Source organism: Oncorhynchus masou, unplaced genomic scaffold (genome assembly GCF_036934945.1).
Source record: "Oncorhynchus masou masou isolate Uvic2021 unplaced genomic scaffold, UVic_Omas_1.1 unplaced_scaffold_2131, whole genome shotgun sequence".
NCBI lineage: Eukaryota > Metazoa > Chordata > Actinopteri > Salmoniformes > Salmonidae > Oncorhynchus > Oncorhynchus masou.
Genome location: NW_027008609.1, coordinates 1 through 21405, shown reverse-complemented (window position 1 = coordinate 21405; position 21405 = coordinate 1). Strand labels below are relative to the sequence as shown.

The window sequence follows — 21405 nt, the reverse complement described above, 5'->3', positions numbered from 1 at the left end:
ACAAGCAGGAGGGCTAGTTAGACCTCACAGTCACTTTTACTACTACAACTACTACTACAACTACTATGACTGCTGCTACAACTACTACCGCTGCTGCTACTACTACTACTACTACTGCTGCTGCTACTACTACTGCTGCTGCTACTACTACTACTGCTGCTGCTACTACTACCGCTGCTGCTACTACTACTACCGCTGCTGCTACTACAACTACCGCTGCTGCTACTACTACTACTACTACTACTACTACTGCTGCTGCAACTACTGCTGCTACAACTACTACCGCTGCTGCTACTACTGCTGCTGCTACTACTACCGCTGCTGCTACTACTACTACTACTACTGCTGCTACAACTACTACTGCTGCTGCAACAACTACTGCTACAACTACTGCTGCAACTACTGCTGCTACAACTACTACTACTTCTACAACTACTGCTACTGCAACTACTGCTGCTACAACTACTGCTGCTACAACTACTACACCTACTACTGCTGATACCACAACTACTACTACACCTACTACTGCTGATACCACAACTACTACTTTCTGATACCACTAGAACTACTACTACAACTACTACTGCTGATACCACTACAACTACAACTACTGCTACAACTACTGCTGCAATGACTGCTGCAACTACTACTGCTGCAACTACTGCTGCTACAAATACTGCTGCTACAACTACTGCTGCTGCTACAACTACTACCGCTGCTGCTACTACTGCTGCTGCTACTACTACCGCTGCTGCTACTACTACTACTACTACTGCTGCTACAACTACTACCGCTGCTGCTACTACTACTACTACTACTACTGCTGCTACTACTACTACTACTACTACTGCTGCTACTACTGCTACTACTACTACTACTACAGCTGCTGTTACTGCTGCTGCTACTACTACTACTACTACCGCTGCTGCTACTACTACTACTACTACTACTACTACACCTACTACTGCTACTACTACTAATACTACTACTGCTGCTACTACTACCACTGCTGCTACTGCTACTACTACTACTGCTGCAACTACTGCTGCTGCAACTACTGCTGCTGCAACTACTGCTGCTGCTACTACTACCACTACTGTTGCTACTACTACTACAACTACTGCTGCAACTACTACAAAAGCTGCTGCTACTACTGCTACTGCTGCAACTACTGCTACTGCTGCTACTACTACTACTGCTGCTACTACTTCTGTAACTACTGCTGCTGCAACTACTGCTGCTGCTACTGCTACAGCTGCTGCTACAACTACTACAACTACAGCTGCTGCTACAACTACCACAACTACAGCTGCTGCTACAACTACTACAACTGCTACTGCTGATACCACAACTACTATTACAACTACTACTGCTGATACCACTACAACTACTACTACAACTACTACTGCTGATACCACTACAATTACTACTCCTGTTACAACGACTACTACAACTACTACTGCTGCAACTACTGCTGCTACAACAACTACTTCTGCTGCTGCTACAACTACTGTTGCTACAGCTACTACAACTACTACTGCTGCTTCTGCAACTACTACAACAACTACTGCTGCTGCAACTACTGCTGCTACAGCTACTACAACTACTGCTGCAACTACTACTGCTACAACTACTGCTGCAGCAACTACTACTACTACAACTACTGCTACAACTACTGCTGCTTCAACTACTGCTGCTGCAACTACTGCTGCTGCAACAACTACTGCTGCTACAACTACTGCTGCTACAGCTACTACAACTACTACTGCTGCTGCTACAACTACTGCTGCTACAACTACTGCTGCTGCAACTACTGCTGCTGCTACAACTACTGCTGCTACTACTGCTGGTGCAACAACTGCTGCAACAACTGCTGCTACAACTACTGCTACAACTACTGCTGCTACAGCTACTATAACTACTACTGCTGCTGCTACAACTACTACTGCTACAACTACTACTGCTGCTACAACTACTACTGCTGATACCACAACTACTGCTACAACTCCTACTGCTGATATCACTAGAACTACTACTACTGCTACAACCACTACAACTACTACTGCTGCTACAACTACAACTACTACTGCTACAACAACTACTGCTGATACAGCTACTGCTGCTACAACTACTACTACTGCTGCTACAACTACTACTGCTGCTGCTACAACTACAACTACTACAACTACTACTGCTGCTGCTACAGCTACTACAACTACTACTGCTGCTGCTAAAACTACTACAACTACTACTGCTGCTGCTACAACTACTACAACTACTACTGCTGCTGCTGCTACAACTACTACTGCTACAACTACTGCTGCTACAACTACTGCAACTACTACTACTGCTGCTACAACTACTACAACAACTACTGCTGCTACAACTACAGCTACTGCTGCTACAGCTACTGCTACACCTACTACTGCTACAACTACTACTGCTGCTACAACTACTACAACTACTACTCCTGATACCACAGCTACTACTACAACTACTACTGCTGATACCACTAGAACTACTACTACTGCTACCACTACAACTACTACTACTGCTGCGACAGCTACTGCTACAACTCCTGTTGCTACAACTACTGCTGCTGCAACTACTACTACTGCTACAACTACTACTACTACAGCGACTACAACTAATACTGCTGCTGCTACAACTACTACTGCTGATGCTACAACTACTAATGCTACAACTACTGCTGCTACAGCTACTACAACTACTACTGCTGCTGCTACAACTACTACAACTACTACTGCTGCTACAACTACTACTGCTGCTGCTACAACTACTACTGCTGCTACAGCTACTACTACTGTTACTGCTGCTGCAACTACAACGAATGCTGCTACAACTACTACAACTACTACTGCTGCTGCTACAACTACTACTGCTGCAACTACTACTGCTTCTGCTACAACTACTACTGCTACAACTACTGATGCTACAACTACTACAACTACTACTGCTACAACTACTGATGCTACAACTACTGCTGCTACTACTACTACAACTACTACTGCTGCTGCTACAACTACTACTGCTACAACTACTACTGCTACAACTACTACTACAACTACTACTGCTGCTGCTACAACTACTACTGCTACAACTACTTCTGCTGCTGCTACAACTACTGTTGCTACAGCTACTACAACTACTACGGCTGCTTCTGCAACTACTACAACAACTACTGCTGCTGCAACTACTGCTGCTACAGCTACTACAACTACTGCTGCAACTACTACTGCTACAACTACTGCTGCAGCAACTACTACTACTACAACTACTGCTACAACTACTGCTGCTTCAACTACTGCTGCTGCAACTACTGCTGCTGCAACAAGTGCTGCAACTACTGCTGCTGCAACTACTGCTGCTGCAACTACTGCTGCTGCAACAACTACTGCTACAACTACTGCTGCAACTACTGCTGCTACAACTACTACTACTTCTACAACTACTGCTACTGCAACTACTGCTGCTACAACTACTGCTGCTACAACTACTACACCTACTACTGCTGATACCACAACTACTACTACACCTACTACTGCTGATACCACAACTACTACTTTCTGATACCACTAGAACTACTACTACAACTACTACTGCTGATACCACTACAACTACAACTACTGCTACAACTACTACTGCTATGACTGCTGCAACTACTACTGCTACAACTACTACTGCTGCAATGACTGCTGCAACTACTACTGCTGCAACTACTGCTGCTACAAATACTGCTGCTACAACTACTGCTGCTGCTACAACTACTGCTGCTGCTACAACTACTGCTGCAACTACTGCTGCTACAACTACTACTACTGCTGCTGCAACTACTGCTGCTGCACCTACTGCTGCTGCAACAACTACTGCTGCGACTACTGCTGCTGCAACTACTGCTGCTGCAACTACTACTACTGCTGCTGCAACTACTGCTGCTGCACCTACTGCTGCTGCTTCAACTACTGCTGCTACAACTGCTGCAACTACTGCTGCAACTACTGCTGCTACAACTACTGCTGCTACAGCTACTACAACTACTACTGCTGCTGCTACAACTACTGCTGCTACAACTACTGCTGCTGCAACTACTGCTGCTGCTACAACTACTGCTGCTACTACTGCTGGTGCAACAACTGCTGCAACAACTGCTGCTACAACTACTGCTACAACTACTGCGGCAACAGCTACTATAACTACTACTGCTGCTGCTACAACTACTACTGCTACAACTACTACTGCTGCTACAACTACTACTGCTGATACCACAACTACTGCTACAACTCCTACTGCTGATATCACTAGAACTACTACTACTGCTACAACCACTACAACTACTACTGCTGCTACAACTACTACTACAACTACTACTGATGCAACTACTGCTACAACAACTACTGCTGATACAGCTACTGCTGCTACAACTACTACTACTGCTGCTACAACTACTACTGCTACAACTACTGCTGCTGCTGCTACAACTACAACTACTACAACTACTACTGCTACAGCTACTACAACTACTACTGCTGCTGCTACAACTACTACAACTACTACTGCTGCTGCTACAACTACTACAACTACTACTGCTGCTGCTGCTACAACTACTACTGCTACAACTACTGCTGCTACAACTACTGCAACTACTACTACTGCTGCTACAACTACTACAACAACTACTGCTGCTACAACTACAGCTACTGCTGCTACAGCTACTGCTACACCTACTACTGCTACAACTACTACTGATGCTACAACTAATACAACTACTACTGCTGATACCACTAGAACTACTACTACTGCTACCACTACAACTACTACTACTGCTGCGACAGCTACTGCTACAACTCCTGTTGCTACAACTACTGCTGCTGCAACTACTACTACTGCTACAACTACTACTACTACAGCGACTACAACTAATACTGCTGCTGCTACAACTACTACTGCTGATGCTACAACTACTAATGCTACAACTACTGTTGCTACAGCTACTACAACTACTACGGCTGCTTCTGCAACTACTACAACAACTACTGCTGCTGCAACTACTGCTGCTACAGCTACTACAACTACTGCTGCAACTACTACTGCTACAACTACTGCTGCAGCAACTACTACTACTACAACTACTGCTACAACTACTGCTGCTTCAACTACTGCTGCTGCAACTACTGCTGCTGCAACAAGTGCTGCAACTACTGCTGCTGCAACTACTGCTGCTGCAACTACTGCTGCTGCAACAACTACTGCTACAACTACTGCTGCAACTACTGCTGCTACAACTACTACTACTTCTACAACTACTGCTACTGCAACTACTGCTGCTACAACTACTGCTGCTACAACTACTACACCTACTACTGCTGATACCACAACTACTACTACACCTACTACTGCTGATACCACAACTACTACTTTCTGATACCACTAGAACTACTACTACAACTACTACTGCTGATACCACTACAACTACAACTACTGCTACAACTACTACTGCTATGACTGCTGCAACTACTACTGCTACAACTACTACTGCTGCAATGACTGCTGCAACTACTACTGCTGCAACTACTGCTGCTACAAATACTGCTGCTACAACTACTGCTGCTGCTACAACTACTGCTGCTGCTACAACTACTGCTGCAACTACTGCTGCTACAACTACTACTACTGCTGCTGCAACTACTGCTGCTGCACCTACTGCTGCTGCAACAACTACTGCTGCGACTACTGCTGCTGCAACTACTGCTGCTGCAACTACTACTACTGCTGCTGCAACTACTGCTGCTGCACCTACTGCTGCTGCTTCAACTACTGCTGCTACAACTGCTGCAACTACTGCTGCAACTACTGCTGCTACAACTACTGCTGCTACAGCTACTACAACTACTACTGCTGCTGCTACAACTACTGCTGCTACAACTACTGCTGCTGCAACTACTGCTGCTGCTACAACTACTGCTGCTACTACTGCTGGTGCAACAACTGCTGCAACAACTGCTGCTACAACTACTGCTACAACTACTGCGGCAACAGCTACTATAACTACTACTGCTGCTGCTACAACTACTACTGCTACAACTACTACTGCTGCTACAACTACTACTGCTGATACCACAACTACTGCTACAACTCCTACTGCTGATATCACTAGAACTACTACTACTGCTACAACCACTACAACTACTACTGCTGCTACAACTACTACTACAACTACTACTGATGCAACTACTGCTACAACAACTACTGCTGATACAGCTACTGCTGCTACAACTACTACTACTGCTGCTACAACTACTACTGCTACAACTACTGCTGCTGCTGCTACAACTACAACTACTACAACTACTACTGCTACAGCTACTACAACTACTACTGCTGCTGCTACAACTACTACAACTACTACTGCTGCTGCTACAACTACTACAACTACTACTGCTGCTGCTGCTACAACTACTACTGCTACAACTACTGCTGCTACAACTACTGCAACTACTACTACTGCTGCTACAACTACTACAACAACTACTGCTGCTACAACTACAGCTACTGCTGCTACAGCTACTGCTACACCTACTACTGCTACAACTACTACTGATGCTACAACTAATACAACTACTACTGCTGATACCACTAGAACTACTACTACTGCTACCACTACAACTACTACTACTGCTGCGACAGCTACTGCTACAACTCCTGTTGCTACAACTACTGCTGCTGCAACTACTACTACTGCTACAACTACTACTACTACAGCGACTACAACTAATACTGCTGCTGCTACAACTACTACTGCTGATGCTACAACTACTAATGCTACAACTACTGCTGCTACAGCTACTACAACTACTACTGCTGCTGCTACAACTACTACAACTACTACTGCTGCTACAACTACTACTGCTGCTGCTACAACTACTACTGCTGCTACAGCTACTACTACTGTTACTGCTGCTGCAACTACAACGAATGCTGCTACAACTACTACAACTAATACTGCTGCTGCTACAACTACTACTGCTACAACTACTGATGCTACAACTACTACAACTACTACTGCTACAACTACTGATGCTACAACTACTGCTGCTACAACTACTACAACTTCTACTGCTGCTGCTTCAACTACTACTGCTACAACTACTACTACAACTACTACTGCTGCTGCTACAACTACTACTGCTACAACTACTACTGCTGCTGCTACAACTACTAATGCTACAACTACTACTACTGCTGCTACAACTACTACTACTGGTACAACTACTACTGCTACTGCAACTACTGCTGCTACCGCTACTACAACTACTACTGCTACAACTACTGATGCTACAACTACTGCTGCTACAACTACTACAACTTCTACTGCTGCTGCTTCAACTACTACTGCTACAACTACTACTACAACTACTACTGCTGCTGCTACAACTACTACTGCTACAACTACTTCTGCTGCTGCTACAACTACTGTTGCTACAGCTACTACAACTACTACTGCTGCTTCTGCAACTACTACAACAACTACTGCTGCTGCAACTACTGCTGCTACAGCTACTACAACTACTGCTGCAACTACTACTGCTACAACTACTGCTGCAGCAACTACTACTACTACTACAACTACTGCTACAACTACTGCTGCTTCAACTACTGCTGCTGCAACTACTGCTGCTGCAACAACTGCTGCAACTACTGCTGCTGCAACTACTGCTGCTGCAACAACTACTGCTACAACTACTGCTGCAACTACTGCTGCTACAACTACTACTACTTCTACAACTACTGCTACTGCAACTACTGCTGCTACAACTACTGCTGCTACAACTACTACACCTACTACTGCTGATACCACAACTACTACTTTCTGATACCACTAGAACTACTACTACAACTACTACTGCTGATACCACTACAACTACAACTACTGCTACAACTACTACTGCTATGACTGCTGCAACTACTACTGCTACAACTACTACTGCTGCAATGACTGCTGCAACTACTACTGCTGCAACTACTGCTGCTACAAATACTGCTGCTACAACTACTGCTGCTGCTACAACTACTGCTGCTGCTACAACTACTGCTGCAACTACTGCTGCTGCAACTACTACTACTGCTGCTGCAACTACTGCTGCTGCACCTACTGCTGCTGCAACAACTACTGCTGCGACTACTACTGCTGCAACTACTGCTGCTGCAACTACTACTACTGCTGCTGCAACTACTGCTGCTGCACCTACTGCTGCTGCAACAACTGCTGCAACTACTGCTGCTGCAACTACTGCTGCTGCAACTACTGCTGCTGCAACAACTACTGCTACAACTACTGCTGCAACTACTGCTGCTACAACTACTGCTGCTGCAACAACTGCTGCAACTACTGCTGCTGCAACTACTGCTGCTGCAACAACTACTGCTACAACTACTGCTGCAACTACTGCTGCTACAACTACTACTACTTCTACAACTACTGCTACTGCAACTACTGCTGCTACAACTACTGCTGCTACAACTACTACACCTACTACTGCTGATACCACAACTACTACTTTCTGATACCACTAGAACTACTACTACAACTACTACTGCTGATACCACTACAACTACAACTACTGCTACAACTACTACTGCTATGACTGCTGCAACTACTACTGCTACAACTACTACTGCTGCAATGACTGCTGCAACTACTACTGCTGCAACTACTGCTGCTACAAATACTGCTGCTACAACTACTGCTGCTGCTACAACTACTGCTGCTGCTACAACTACTGCTGCAACTACTGCTGCTGCAACTACTACTACTGCTGCTGCAACTACTGCTGCTGCACCTACTGCTGCTGCAACAACTGCTGCTGCAACTACTGCTGCTGCAACTACTACTACTGCTGCTGCAACTACTGCTGCTGCACCTACTGCTGCTGCTTCAACTACTGCTGCTACAACTGCTGCAACTACTGCTGCAACTACTGCTGCAACTACTGCTGCTACAACTACTGCTGCTACAGCTACTACAACTACTACTGCTGCTGCTACAACTACTGCTGCTACAACTACTGCTGCTGCAACTACTGCTGCTGCTACAACTACTGCTGCTACTACTGCTGGTGCAACAACTGCTGCAACAACTGCTGCTACAACTACTGCTGCTACAGCTACTATAACTACTACTGCTGCTGCTACAACTACTACTGCTACAACTACTACTGCTGCTACAACTACTACTGCTGATACCACAACTACTGCTACAACTCCTATTGCTGATATCACTAGAACTACTACTACTGCTACAACCACTCCAACTACTACTGCTGCTACAACTACTACTACAACTACTACTGATGCAACTACTGCTACAACAACTACTGCTGATACAGCTACTGCTGCTACAACTACTACTACTGCTGCTACAACTACTACTGCTACAACTACTGCTGCTGCTGCTACAACTACAACTACTACAACTACTACTGCTGCTGCTACAGCTACTACTGCTGATGCTACAACTACTAATGCTACAACTACTGCTGCTACAGCTACTACAACTACTACTGCTGCTGCTACAACTACTACAACTACTACTGCTGCTACAACTACTACTACAACTACTACTGATGCAACTACTGCTACAACAACTACTGCTGATACAGCTACTGCTGCTACAACTACTACTACTGCTGCTACAACTACTGCTGCTACAACTACAACTACTACAACTACTACTGCTGCTGCTACAGCTACTACAACTACTACTGCTGCTGCTACAACTACTACAACTACTACTGCTGCTGCTACAACTACTACAACTACTACTGCTGCTGCTGCTACAACTACTACTGCTACAACTACTGCTGCTACAACTACTGCAACTACTACTACTGCTGCTACAACTACTACAACAACTACTGCTGCTACAACTACAGCTACTGCTGCTACATCTACTGCTACACCTACTACTGCTACAACTACTACTGATGCTACAACTAATACAACTACTACTGCTGATACCACAGCTCCTACTACAACTACTACTGCAGATACCACTAGAACTACTACTACTGCTACCACTACAACTACTACTACTGCTGCGACAGCTACTGCTACAACTCCTGTTGCTACAACTACTGCTGCTGCAACTACTACTACTACTACAGCGACTACAACTAATACTGCTGCTGCTACAACTACTACTGCTGATGCTACAACTACAACTACTGCTGCTACAGCTACTACAACTACTACTGCTGCTGCTACAACTACTACAACTACTACTGCTGCTACAACTACTACTGCTGCTGCTACAACTACTACTACTGCTACAACTACTACTGCTACTGCTGCTGCAACTACTGCTGCTACCGCTACTACAACTACTACTGCTACAACTACTGATGCTACAACTACTGCTGCTACAACTACTACAACTTCTACTGCTGCTGCTTCAACTACTACTGCTACAACTACTACTACAACTACTACTGCTGCTGCTACAACTACTACTGCTACAACTACTTCTGCTGCTGCTACAACTACTGTTGCTACAGTTACTACAACTACTACTGCTGCTTCTGCAACTACTACAACAACTACTGCTGCTGCAACTACTGCTGCTACAGCTACTACAACTACTGCTGCAACTACTACTGCTACAACTACTGCTGCAGCAACTACTACTACTACAACTACTGCTACAACTACTGCTGCTTCAACTACTGCTGCTGCAACTACTGCTGCTGCAACAACTGCTGCAACTACTGCTGCTGCAACTACTGCTGCTGCAACAACTACTGCTACAACTACTGCTGCAACTACTGCTGCTACAACTACTACTACTTCTACAACTACTGCAACTACTGCTGCTACAACTACTGCTGCTACAACTACTACTACTACTGCTGATAACACAACTACTACTACACCTACTACTGCTGATACCACAACTACTACTTTCTGATACCACTAGAACTACTACTACAACTACTACTGCTGATACCACTACAACTACAACTACTGCTACAACTACTACTGCTATGACTGCTGCAACTACTACTGCTACAACTACTACTGCTGCAATGACTGCTGCAACTACTACTGCTGCAACTACTGCTGCTACAAATACTGCTGCTACAACTACTGCTGCTGCTACAACTACTGCTGCTGCAACTACTGCTGCTGCAACTACTACTACTGCTGCTGCAACTACTGCTGCTGCAACTACTGCTGCTGCAACAACTACTGCTGCGACTACTGCTGCTCCAACTACTGCTGCTGCGACTACTACTACGGCGACTACTACTACGGCGACTACTGCTGCTACGACTACTACTACGGCGACTACTACTACGGCGACTAATACTACTACGGCGACTACTGCTGCTACGACTACTACAACTACTACTGATACTACGACTACTACTACGGCGACTATTACTACGGTGACTACTGCTGCTACTACTACTGCTGCTACGACTACTACTACGGCGACTACTACTACGGCGACTACTACTACTACGGCGACTACTGCTGCTACTACTACTGCTGCTACAGCTACTACAACTACTACTGCTGCTACGACTACTACTACGGCGACTATTACTACGGTGACTACTGCTGCTACTACTACTGCTGCTATGACTACTACTACGGCAACTACTACTACGGCGACTAATACTACTATGTTGACTACTGCTGCTACGACTACTACTACGGCGACTAATACTACTACGGCGACTACTGCTGCTACGACTACTACTACTGCGACTATTACTACGGTGACTACTGCTGCTACGACTACTGCTGCTACGACTACTACTGCGGCAACTACTACTACGGCGACTAGTACTACGGCGACTACTGCTGCTACGACTACTACTGCTGCTACGACTACTACTACGGCGACTACTACTACGGCGACTACTGCTGCTACGACTACGGCGACTACTACTACGGTGACTACTGCTGCTACAACTACTACTACAGCGACTACTACTACGGTGACTACTGCTGCTACGACTACTACTACTACTACGGCGACTACTGCTGCTACGACGACTGCTGCTACGACTACTGCTGCTACAGCTACTACACCTACTTCTGCTGCTACAACTACTACTACGGCGACTATTACTACGTGACTACTGCTGCTACGACTACTGCTGCTACGACTACTACTACGGCGACTACTACTACTACGGCGACTACTGCTGCTACGACTACTACTACGGCGACTACTACTACGGCGACTACTGCTGCTACGACTACTACTACGGCGACTACTGCTGCTACAACTACTACTACGGCGACTACTGCTGCTACAACTACTGCTGCTACGACTACTGCTGCTACAGCTACTACAACTACGGCGACTATTACTACGGTGACTACTGCTGCTACAACTACTACTACGGCGACTAATACTACTACGGCGACTACTGCTGCTACGACTACTACTACTGCGACTACTACTACGGCGACTACTGCTACTACGACTACTGCTGCTACAGCTACTACAACTACTACTGCTGCTACGACTACTACTACGGCGACTATTACTACGGTGACTACTGCTGCTACTACTACTGCTGCTACGACTACTACTACGGCAACTACTACTACGGCGACTAATACAACTAAGGTGACTACTGCTGCTACGACTACTACTACGGCGACTACTGCTGTTACGACTACTGCTGCTACAGCTACTACAACTACTACTGCTGCTACGACTACTACTACGGCGTCTATTACTACGGTGACTACTGCTGCTACGACTACTACTGCGGCAACTACTACTACGGCGACTAGTACTACGGCGAATAATACTACTACGGCGACTACTGCTGCTGCTACGACTACGGCGACTACTACTACGGCAACTACTGCTGCTACGACTACGGCGACTACTGCTGCTACAACTACTACTACGGCGACTACTGCTGCTACGACTACTACTACGGCGACTACTACTACGGCGACTACTGCTGCTACGACTACTGCTGCTACGACTACTGCTGCTACAGCTACTACAACTACTACTGCTGCTACAACTACGGCGACTACTACTATGGCGACTACTGCTGCTACGACTACTGCTGCTACAGCTACTACAACTACTACTGCTGCTACGACTACTATTACGGCGACTACCACTACGGCGACTACCACTACGGCGACTACTGCTGCTACGACTACTACTACGGCGACTACAGCTGCTACGACTACTACTGCTGCTACGACTACTACTACGGCGACTACTACTACGGCGACTACTGCTGCTACGACTACTACTACGGCGACTACTACTACTACGGCGACTACTGCTGCTACGACTACTACGGCGACTACTACTACGGCAACTACTGCTGCTACGAATACTACTATGGCGACTACTACTACGGCGACTAATACTACTACGGCGACTACTGCTGCTACGACTACTACTACGGCGACTACTGCTGCTACGACTACTACTACGGCAACTACTACTACGGTGACTACTACTACGGCGACTACTACGGCGACTACTGCTGCTACGACTACTACTACGGCGACTACTACTACTACGGCGACTACTGCTGCTACGACTACTACTACGGCGACTACTACTACGGCGACTACTGCTGCTACGACTACTACTACGGCGACTATTACTACGGTGACTAGTGCTGCTTCGACTACTGCTGCTACGACTACTACTACGGCAACTACTACTACGGCGACTACTACTACTACGGCGACTACTGCTGCTACGACTACTACTACTACTGTGACTACTGCTGCTACAGCTACTACAACTACTACTGCTGCTACGACTACTACTACGGTGACTACTGCTGCTACGACTACTGCTGCTACGACTACTACTACGGCAACTACTACTACGGCGACTAATACTACTATGGCGACTACTGCTGCTACAACTACTACTACGGCGACTACTGCTGTTACGACTACTGCTGCTACAGCTACTACAACTACTACTGCTGCTAAGACGACTACTACGGCGACTACTGCTGCTACAGCTACTACAACTACTACTGCTGCTACGACTACTACTACGGCGACTATTACTACGGTGACTACTGCTGCTACGACTACTGCTGCTACGACTACTACTACGGCGACTACTACTACTACGGCGACTACTGCTGCTACGACTACTGCTGCTGCAGCTACTACAACTACTACTGCTGCTACGACTACTACTACGGCGACTACTGCTGCTACTACTACTGCGGCGACTACAGCTGCTACGACTACTACTGCTGCTACGACTACTACTACGGCGACTACTGCTGCTACGACTACTACTACGGCGACTACTACTATGGCGACTACTGCTGCTACGACGACTACTACGGCGACTAATACTACTACGGCGACTAATACTACTGCTGCTATGACTACTACTGCTACGACTACTACTAAGGCGACTATTACTACGGTGACTACTGCTGCTACGACTACTACTGCTACGACTACTACTATGGCATCTACTACTACGGCGACTACTACTGCGGCGACTAATACTACGGCGACTATTACTACGGCGACTACTGCTGCTACGACTACTGCTGCTACAGCTACTACAACTACTACTGCTACTACGACTACTACTACGGCGACTACTACGGTGACTACTGCTGCTACGACTACTGCTGCTACGACTACTACTACGGCGACTACTGCTGCTACGACTACTGCTGCTACAGCTACTACAACTACTACTACGGCGACTATTACTACGGTGACTACTGCTGTTACGACTACTGCTGATACGACTACTACTACGGCGACTAATACTATGGCGACTACTGCTGCTACAACTACTACTACGGCGACTACTACTACAGCGACTACTACTACGGCGACTATTACTACGGCGACTAGTACTATGGCGACTACTGCTGCTACGACTACTACTACGGCGACTAATACTACTACGGCGACTAATACTACTACGACTACTGCTGCTACGACTACTGCTGCTACAGCTACTATTGCTACGACTACTACTAAGGCGACTATTACTACGGTGACTACTGCTGCTACGACTACTACTGCTACGACTACTACTACGGCAACTACTACTACGGCGACTACTACTGCGGCGACTAATACTACGGCGACTATTACTACGGCGACTACTGCTGCTACGACTACTGCTGCTACAGCTACTACAACTACTACTGCTACTACGACTACTACTACGGCGACTACTACGGTGACTACTGCTGCTACGACTACTGCTGCTACGACTACTACTACGGCGACTACTGCTGCTACGACTACTGCTGCTACAGCTACTACAACTACTGCTGCTACGACTACTACTACGGCGACTATTACTACGGTGACTACTGCTGCTACGACTACTGCTGCTACGACTACTACTGCGGCAACTACTACTACGGCGACTACTACTACTACGGCGACTACTACTATGGCGACTACTGCTGCTACAACTACTACTACGCCGACTACTACTACAGCGACTACTACTACGGCGACTATTACTACGGCGACTAGTACTACGGCGACTACTACTACAGCTCACACCAATCAGACAGGGCAGCAGAGGTGATGATACCTTGAGAGCAGTGTTTCAAGAGTAGAAAGTTAGTTGTCACTGAGTTTGTTGTCTCCGAGTTACCACTGATTTAGTTACCACTGAGTAAGTTACTGCCAAATTATGACTGAGTTAGTTACCAATTAAGTCACCACAGAGTTAGTCACCACAGAGTTAGTTACCACAAAGTACCACTTGCACGCAACCCCAGGTAGGGGGTATGTGTCTTTGTGTGTGTGTGTTACCTGTCCAATGCCCACATCGAAGTATTCGTAGTCAACGGCGCTGGTTATGGACTGGGCTCTGAGAAACTGCTGTCGGCGTGCTGACGCTTCTGAAGACTGGTTGCCAAAGCTAATCGTGGGAGAGGGGGAATCTTCGGAGGGGTCTGGAAGGGCCTGCAGCCCGGGGGCCAAAAGCACCGTTCCCTGCCGACCCTCCTACACACACAAATATGTGACAGAATGAACAATAAATGAGAATGTTAAATATCTGACGTTTGCAGCTGAGACCCAACTGCATGAAAGCGCGCGCGCACACACACATACAGTACTTTGTGACCTTATGAACCCTGACCTGTAGGAAGTGTCTCTTCCGTATGAAGCTGAGGATCTTCTTCCTCGGTCCCAGAGGGATTCCGAGCTCTGTCAGGTCAGTTTCGTCACACATAGCCTGAGGGAAGACTGGGAGATTAGCGCACGCAGACAGGCAGGCAGGCACGCACTCACACAGTCTCACCAGTGAGTCAAGGTCTAGGTCCACGCTCTGTAGTGTAGCCAGGTGCTCCTGGAGGCCCATTCTGCATAGAGCCTGCTCCAACGCATCACAGGTCAGAGGGCAGGGGTCACGGTTACGACCCTACAGGCCAGACGAGGGGAGTTATCATGTTATAGAACATAAATATAATGGGATAGTCATTACACTGTGATGTCTATAGCATTAACAAAGTGGCATCTAGACCTTAATTGCACTTTACAGCAGGATGTATATCACTAAGAGGCCTACAGTTCCCCGTAATATTGAGAAGACATGAGCTATGTAGTACATTTACCGCAACAGAATCGCACTGCTGTGAGATTATGTCACGAGAATTTTCAATCCCAATGATTATAACTAACAATTATTTAAGCTTTGACCAATCCCCGAGGTTTGTAAGACTCTGGGTTTAATAATAATTAGGCTAAGACTCAGCTTCAGCAAAAGGTCCGCAAAGTTTATTCAGAGAACGTTCTAAAGTCCAAAATGCAGACATGTCATTTTATAACTCCCATCCACCAACTACTAACACGCACACACACACAGTAGGTGGGCTGTATCTTTCCCCACAGTCCTACTTACATGCACACACAGACACACAAACAGTAGGTGGGCTGTATCTTTCCCCACAGTCCTACTTACATGCACACACAGACACACAAACAGTAGGTGTGCTGTCTCTTTCCCAACAGTCCACATTCCTCGTTTATCACTACCAAGCTGGCAGTTCCATGCCGTTCCCTCCCTCCCTAGATTAGAGGGACCTTGGAAGGAGCCTCTCCCGTTGTCCTTTGTTCTTTCAACTCTCACACCACTACACAGCAACACAATGATCCAGTCACACATATTATGGAATTATGACTACTAACACATATCATACAATTATATGATTTCAGGGTGGAATCCTTCAGTCATTACTTTAAACATATAAATCCCCTTATCAGATTATAAAAGATCTCTGGTACCTGGAGTTTAACTTGAGGTGTGTGTCAGGTATGTAATAATAGTGAGTCTCTGTCATGGTAAAGACCTGGTTACCTCATCTCTGTCTGCCTCTCCTGATCCTGTCTTCTGATTGGTCAGCAGATCAAACAGGATCAGCGAGCCTGTAGGGGCATCCGATGCCATTCAATAAAAGGTCACAGGTCAAGATAGGCCAATCCTGTATAAGATGTACGATTCCTACATGTGGTGTTTCTAGACACTTGCATCATTTGAATTAATTCTAATTAGAATGGTTGTCAAATCATATTTTGAGGAGGACAATGGACAAACTGTATCATACAAATTAAACCCTTGCCAATAACGTGTGTGGGTGTGTGTGTTTGGTTGCACCAATTTTTTTTGTACAAAAATATATTTTAAATTAGTAGGCCCTTGTGTTCTTACAGCAAAGAAAAGAGACTTCAAATAAAGTGCAACATGTATTTTCTGCAGATTTCTTAGTGCCATGTTTTATTTTCTGCTAAATCCTTTGGAGGGCAGAATTTGAAGAAAAAAAGACGATACTAGACGCCAAAATGATATCACTGCAACAAAAAAAGAACGCGGGGAGAAAGACTGAAAGTTACTGGCCCAAATGAAAAAATCTATACTGGCCAGGGTCAGTATGATGCGTGCATCGTTTTAATAGCAGGGGATTTTATCTTTCATTTGCGTGGTGAGCATGTAGCCTATACAGGGTTCATAAATACATTGGCAGGTCAAATTCAAGGACTTTTTCAAGCACCTAATTATAATTTTCAAGGACCTACATTTGATATTGAACTGTTTTAACTGTTTTCACACATTTTATTACGTTACAGCTTTATTGTCAAATTGATTGAATGCATTTTTCTCCTCATCAATCTACACACACAATAGCCCATAATGACTAATTGAAAACAGGTTTTTAGAAATACCTTATTTACATAAGTATTCATACTCTTTGCTATGAGTTTTGAAATTTAGCTCAGGTCCATCCTTTTTCCATTGATCTTCCTTGAGATGTTTCTACAACTTGATTGGAGTCCACCTGTGGTAAATTCAATTGATTGGACATGATTTGGAAAGGCACACACCTGTCTATGTAAGGTCCTACAGTTGACAGTGTCAGAGCAAAAACCAAGCAATGAGGTTTAAGGAATTGTTCGTAGAGCTCCGAGACAGAATTGTTAAGGCACAGATCTGGAGAAGGGTACCAAAACATTTCTGCAGTATTGAAGGTCCCCAAAAATACATTGGCCCCATCATTCTTAAATGGAAGAAGTTTGGAACCACCAAGACTCTTCCTAGAGTTGGCCGCTTGGCCAAACTGAGCAAATCGGGGGAGGGGGGGAGATGGGCCTTGATCATCCAGACAGAGCTCCAGAGTTCCTCTTTGGATATGGGAGAACCTTCCAAAAGGACAACCATCTCTGCAGCACTCCACCAACTCCTCTGTAAAATGCACGCCAGCCTGCTTGACGTTTTCAAAGAGGCACCTAAAGGACTCTAACCATGAGAAACAAGGTTTTTATGTCTGATGAAACAAAGATTCTGAATTAACCTGAATGCCAAGCGTCACATCTGGAGGAAACCTGGCCCCATCCCTAAGCTGAAGCATGGTGGTGGCAGCATCATGCTGTGGGATATTTCTCAGCAGCAGGGACTGGAACACTAGTCAGGGAAAGATTGAGAGAATGATGAACAGAGCAAAGTACAGACAGATCCTTGATGAAAACCTGCTCCAGAGCTCTCAGGACAGACTGGGGCGAAGGCTCACCTTCCAACAGGACAATGACCCTAAGCACATAGCCAAGACAATGCAGGAGTGGCTTCGGGATAAGTCTCTGAATGTCCTTGAGTGGCCCAGCCAGAGCCCAGACTTGAAACCGAGCTAACATCTCTGGAGAGAGGTGAAAATAGCTGTGCAGTGACAATCCCGATCCAACCTGACAGAGCTTGAGAGGATCTGGAGAGTAGAATGTGAGAAACTCTCCAAATACAGATGTGCCAAGCTTGTAGCGTCATACCCAAGAAGACTTGAGGCTGTAATCGCTGCCAAAGATGCTTAAACAATGTACTGAGTAAAGGGTCTGAATACTTATGTAAATGGGATATTTCAGTTGTTTTCTTTTCATACATTTGCAAAAAGTCATTATGGGGTATTGTGTGAAAATTGATGAGGGGAAAATTCAATGTAATACATTTTAGAATAAGGCTGTAACGTAACAAAATTTGGAAAAAGTGAAGGGGTCTGAATACTTTCCGAAGGCACTGTACTTAGTTTTTACAGATTATTTTACATTCTAAAACGCAGAATAATGTGGGCATTGCCTGACGAAATAGACATGCTCCCGACACAAACACAACTAATGGAGTCTGTCCATGTGGTATCTAGTCAGTCTTGCTATTTGAGATGTTGAAGAGATATTGAGGGGTTACTGTATGTTTTAAAACGTAAAAGAGACGAAGAACCGGGTTCTGTTTGTATTGGAACACTTTGTATGGACAACTATGTTGAAGGCAACATTCGATGTCATCTTGCTCATAATAACCGCACATGGTTTTACGGCAACACACTAGCACAACACCCATCAATAGAAACGGCGGGAAACAAACGAAAGCACCTAACGTTACGTCTCTCATCCCCTTCTCTCTGTCCACACCTTCCGGAGACACCTGAAACCCCACCTCTTTAAGGAATACCTAGGATAGGATAAGTAATCCTTCTCACCCCCCTTAAATGATTTAGATGCACTATTGTAAAGTGGCTGTTCCACTGGATGTCATAAGGTGAATTCACCAATTTGTAAGTCGCTCTGGATAAGAGCGTCTGCCAAATGACTTAAATGTAAATGTCCCCTCTTATCCCCTTCTCTCTGTCCCCTCTCATCCCCTTCTCTCTGTCCCCTCGCATCCCCTTCTCTCTGTCCCCTCACATCCCCTTCTCTCTGTCCCCTCGCAACCCCTTCTCTCTGTCCCCTCGCAACCCCTTCTCTCTGTCCCCTCTTATCCCCTTCTGTCCCCTCTGTCCCCTTCATCCCCTTCTCTCTGTCCCTCATCCCCTTCTCCCCTCTGTCCCCTCTCATCCCCTTCTCTGTCCCCTCTCATCTGTCCCCCTCTCTCTGTCTCTCATCCCATCCCCTTCTCTCTGTCCCCTCTCCCCTCTCTGTCCCCTCGCATCCACTTCTCTCTGTCCCCTCTCATCCCCTTCTCTCTGTCCCCTCTCATCCCCTTCTCTCTGTCCCCTCTCATCCCCTCTCATCCCCTTCTCTCTGTCCCCTCGCATCCCCTTCTCTCTGTCCACTCTCATCCCCTTCTCTGTCCCCTTTCATCCCCTTCTCTCTGCGTTTTGTGTGTGTGTGTGTGTGTGTGTGTGTGTATATATTTATTTATTTGATTTAAAAAAATAATATTGGTATGCCTACAAAAGAGGGGCCAAGGGTCGCATGCAGCCTGTGGGCCGCCAAATGCCCATCCCTGATCTATAGGCTGTGTGTGTGCAGTGTGCATGTGAAAAATACAATAGACTAGGTTAAAAATAGCAATATTACAATCGTTTTTACACTGGCCCAAGCAGCCCCTCACAGGGATGATCCACTGGCCCGGAGGGTTTTCCAAAACACACACACACACACACACACACACGTACCGTTGCTGCCTCTTCAGAAAGTTGGTTTATTTTTGGTCAATTGCACATTACTGTTTAAATAAATCATGATGATAAAGCAAATTATAATGTGACCAGGTTAAACAATTTCACTGGCACCCTTGCAAAGAAAAAATGTGTGTTGCACTCCCAAGTCAAATGGTCGCAAATGCTGTTTTGATCGCACTATCGAACCCTGGTGTGTGTGCATGGCTGTGTGCGTGTGTCTCACCCAGGCTGTGTCCAACCACAGACACTGCTCCAGTGAATTCTGGGTGTCTGTGTTTGAACAGTGAGTGGAGCTTGTTAACCTCGGAGGCCACAGTGTCCACTATGGTCTGGCAGTAGGTAGGACTGTTGTAGAAGAACAGGTCGAGCAGAGTGTCATTGGTGAAATGTCTCAGACGACTGATACTGGGGAGAGTGATCCTCTGAATGTCCC

The 21405-nt window shown here is 45.9% G+C and overlaps 1 protein-coding gene across 1 annotated transcript in view; it reads right to left on the bottom strand.

Annotated features, from left to right (window-relative positions):
- LOC135532954 (phospholipase DDHD2-like) overlaps positions 1 to 21400 on the bottom strand; it is a gene marked incomplete at its 5' end in the record, with an annotated part of 29400 nt that extends 8000 nt beyond the window's left edge. Inside the window, 5 exons of the mRNA XM_064960383.1 lie at positions 15841 to 16035; positions 16172 to 16267; positions 16334 to 16453; positions 17390 to 17457; positions 21196 to 21400. Coding sequence (XP_064816455.1) covers positions 15841 to 16035; positions 16172 to 16267; positions 16334 to 16453; positions 17390 to 17457; positions 21196 to 21400 — 684 coding nt within the window. The remainder of the gene's footprint in view (positions 1 to 15840; positions 16036 to 16171; positions 16268 to 16333; positions 16454 to 17389; positions 17458 to 21195) is intronic.
- Positions 21401 to 21405: the final 5 nt, after the last annotated feature.